General features: G+C 47.8%; 1 protein-coding gene across 1 annotated transcript; it reads left to right on the forward strand.

Moving 5' to 3' along the window:
- The first annotated feature begins 352 nt into the window (after nt 1-352).
- Nucleotides 353-2,873, forward strand: LOC129258622 (uncharacterized). The gene is made up of 2 exons (XM_054896864.2): nt 353-362; nt 1,156-2,873. Exons 1-2 carry the CDS (start codon nt 353-355, stop codon nt 2,871-2,873), a joined length of 1,728 nt encoding a protein of 575 aa, XP_054752839.2.
- Nucleotides 2,874-3,781: the final 908 nt, after the last annotated feature.

The following is a 3,781-nucleotide window of genomic DNA, read 5'->3' on the forward strand; positions in this document are numbered from 1 at the left end:
CCCCCCTCCCTTCCCCCTCCCCTCCCAGCCGTATGATCCCCTTAAATACCCTGGCCTAGTTAGGGTTAAAGTTAAATTTAGTCGGCATCACAAAGACTAGACAGTCACAGAATGGCTTAGTAGTTTGGGTCGGTTTCACCATAGAGCTATTATAGCTCTATGGTGAAACCGTTGTCACTGCTGAACCTCTTCATGTGAAGAAATTGAGGGAAACGTCTTTCCAATTTATCATTTGTTATCTTGGAGTGAGGCGACTCGGTGCATGAGAATTATAGAAAATTGTCCCTTGAAGAGGATTGAGAATAAATACCAGACGATCCAATGCCTTAATGTCATAAATCACAAGCATAGGATGTATTCGTGTAAGTGATTTTTCGAATTACAATGAAGGATATAGGTTGAGAATCTTATAGTACACGTAACCCTCAATAACTGGATACTTCCCCTTGATATGAATTGTTATCTCTTCTTCTTTCTTTCAACCTTGGCTTTTCTCTTCCTTTCATCCTTATCTCTCCCTCTTCTTCCTCCTCCGTCCTTGTTTTTCCTTCCCTTGTCTTTTTCTTCCTATTTTCATAATACCTTCCTCTTTCCTCTGTCCTTTTCTTCCTCTCCTCTCCTTCACTTCAGTCTCTCTTTTCATTGTCTCCTTCTTTCTCTTTCTTAAAGTTGTTTCCTTTATTCCTCTCTTCTTCCTTTATCCCTTTCCTTCAGTGTCTACTTTCCCTTTTCTCCTCATCTCTTTTAATCTTCCTCCACTTACCCATTCGTTTTGTTTTCAACTCGCTATAGGGGATCCACGCTCTACAAGCAATGCTTTTTAGTGGATCCCCTCATTTCCATACACGCTTAATACTATTTTATACAAGCTTTTATTATATAATTATGCTGAGGTAAAATTGATTTTGTACTCATACTTTGATTTGTATCTGTATTTGATTTATATTTGTCATGGAAATGAAAATAAACTTCTTGAATCTTTGTTTTACTAAGCACAAGCTTCCCATACATTATCAAGCAATGTTGCCTTTATCAGTTTACCTGGGTATCCTGCCAGAACTATAATTTCACCTTCAATGTTTACTTGTTATACATCTTCATGTGCATTATGTATAAAATGTGTCTATCCTTGAAAAAATATTGAATTGAATTGAGCTTTCCCTATTCCCATCCACCTTAACCCACCAACCCTTCACCCTCACATCCCACCCCCAATCACACCCACCACCCCTTCACCCTCACATCCTACCCCCAATCACACCCACCTCCCCTTCACCCTCACATCCTACCCCAATCCCACCCTCCACCCTCACATCCTACCCCCAATCACACCCACCTCCCCTTCACCCTCACATCCTACCCCAATCCCACCCTCCACCCTCACTTCCTACCCCCAATCACACCCACCTCCCCTTCACCCTCACATCCCACCCCCAATCACACCCACCACCCCTTCACCCTCACATCCTACCCCCAATCACACCCACCACCCCTTCACCCTCACATCCTACCCCCAATCCCACCCTCCACCCTCACATCCTACCCCCAATCACACCCACCTCCCCTTCACCCTCACATCCTACCCCAATCCCACCCTCCACCCTCACATCCCACCCCCAATCACACCCACCACCCCTTCACCCTCACATCCTACCCCCAATCACACCCACCACCCCTTCACCCTCACATCCTACCCCCAATCCCACCCACCACCCCTTCACCCTCACATCCTACCCCCAATCACACCCACCTCCCCTTCACCCTCACATCCTACCCCCAATCACACCCACCACCCTTCACCCTCACATCCCACCCCCAATCACACCCACCTCCCCTTCACCCTCACATCCCACCCCCAATCACACCCACCTCCCCTTCACCCTCACATCCTACCCCCAATCCCACCCACCACCCCTTCACCCTCACATCCTACCCCCAATCACACCCACCTCCCCTTCACCCTCACATCCTACCCCCAATCACACCCACCACCCCTTCACCCTCACATCCTACCCCCAATCACACCCACCTCCCCTTCACCCTCACATCCTACCCCCAATCACACTCACCACCCTTCACCCTCACATCCCACCCCCAATCACACCCACCTCCCCTTCACCCTCACATCCTACCCCCAATCACACCCACCTCCCCTTCACCCTCACATCCTACCCCCAATCCCACCCACCACCCCTTCACCCTCACATCCTACCCCCAATCCCACCCACCACCCTTCACCCTCACATCCCACCCCCAATCACACCCACCTCCCCTTCACCCTCACATCCTACCCCCAATCCCTCCCACCACCCCTTCACCCTCACATCCCACCCCCAATTACACCCACCTCCCCTTCACCCTCACATCCTACCCCCAATCACACCCAACACCCTTCACCCTCACATCCTACCCCCAATCCCTCCCACCTCCCCTTCACCCTCACATCCTACCCCCAATCCCACCCACCACTCCCTTCACCCTCACATCCTACCCCCAATCACACCCACCTCCCCTTCACCCTCACATCCTACCCCCAATCCCACCCACCACCCTTCACCCTCACAACCCACCCCCAATCCCACCCACCACCCTTCACCCTCACATCCTACCCCCAATCACACCCACCACCCTTCACCCTCACATCCTACCCCCAATCCCTCCCACCTCCCCTTCACCCTCACATCCTAACCCCAATCCCACCCACCACCCCCTTCACCCTCACATCCTACCCCCAATCCCACCCACCACCCTTCACGCTCACATCCCACCCCCAATCACACCCACCTCCCCTTCACCCTCACATCCTACCCCCAATCCCTGAGCTCATTACCCCCTTTCTGTGGCGCCTGGTCTTGGATACTCTTCTTCAATGATTTTTTTACGTTGTTAAGGTGATGCGGTCTGCATGTAAGCGATACGGTCGAATGACAATGACGATGAAGCTAGGAGGAGCACCCATCATTCTCACCTCCGGAGGAAATTCAATATTCCCTTTTAAGGGACATCCACTTCTACTAATGGTAGAACCAAAGATGATGTCCAGATAGCTAAGGATGGGGTATCTGGTTTAAAGGTTCAATTCGTTAATGATTTCTTACAAAATACACCAATCAATTTATTACTTTGGCATAAAAAAAATCTTACTAAAAATAATAAATGCACATTTTAACTAACGTCATTGAAGAATAAATACTAAGTTTCTATAATCTTTACGAGCTAGCAAGTTTGGTGGGTTTCTATTTTAAGCATGTTTCATTGCTGACGTCACCACCAGTTATAATAATCTGAAATAGATTGACAAATACCCCTTTCATAAACCCAATAAAACACAATTATTCGGCTAATAGCAGCATAATTTGGTCGTAAAATCAGAGGAGGACAAGAGTTATCCGCATTATTCTGATGCTGCTATTATCCGCATAATAGCGGCATCGGGACAAGATTTTGAGTTTATGAACGTATTTCCAAATAATGCGGATAATTGCCATGGTGCGGTCACAAGGTCACCCTTTTCCAACACAACCGCATTGGAGGGGGCGTGTCCAGTTGTCATGACGATTATCCGCCTTTTTCAGGACGGGCGCTCGTAAAAATAATTTATGGAGTTTGTGAACGCAATTTTTATTGAATTATCCGCATTACTCTTAGGCGGCTAATTGGAGGATATGTTTTATTGGGTTTATGAAAGGGGTATAAGGTGTTGGCTAAATAAAGGCAATACATAATACACGTATAATTGACCAATTCTATTTTTTTTTGCCGGTTTAATCGGGTGTTTATG

This window comes from Lytechinus pictus, chromosome 4 (genome assembly GCF_037042905.1).
Source record: "Lytechinus pictus isolate F3 Inbred chromosome 4, Lp3.0, whole genome shotgun sequence".
Classification (NCBI taxonomy): Eukaryota; Metazoa; Echinodermata; class Echinoidea; order Temnopleuroida; family Toxopneustidae; genus Lytechinus; species Lytechinus pictus.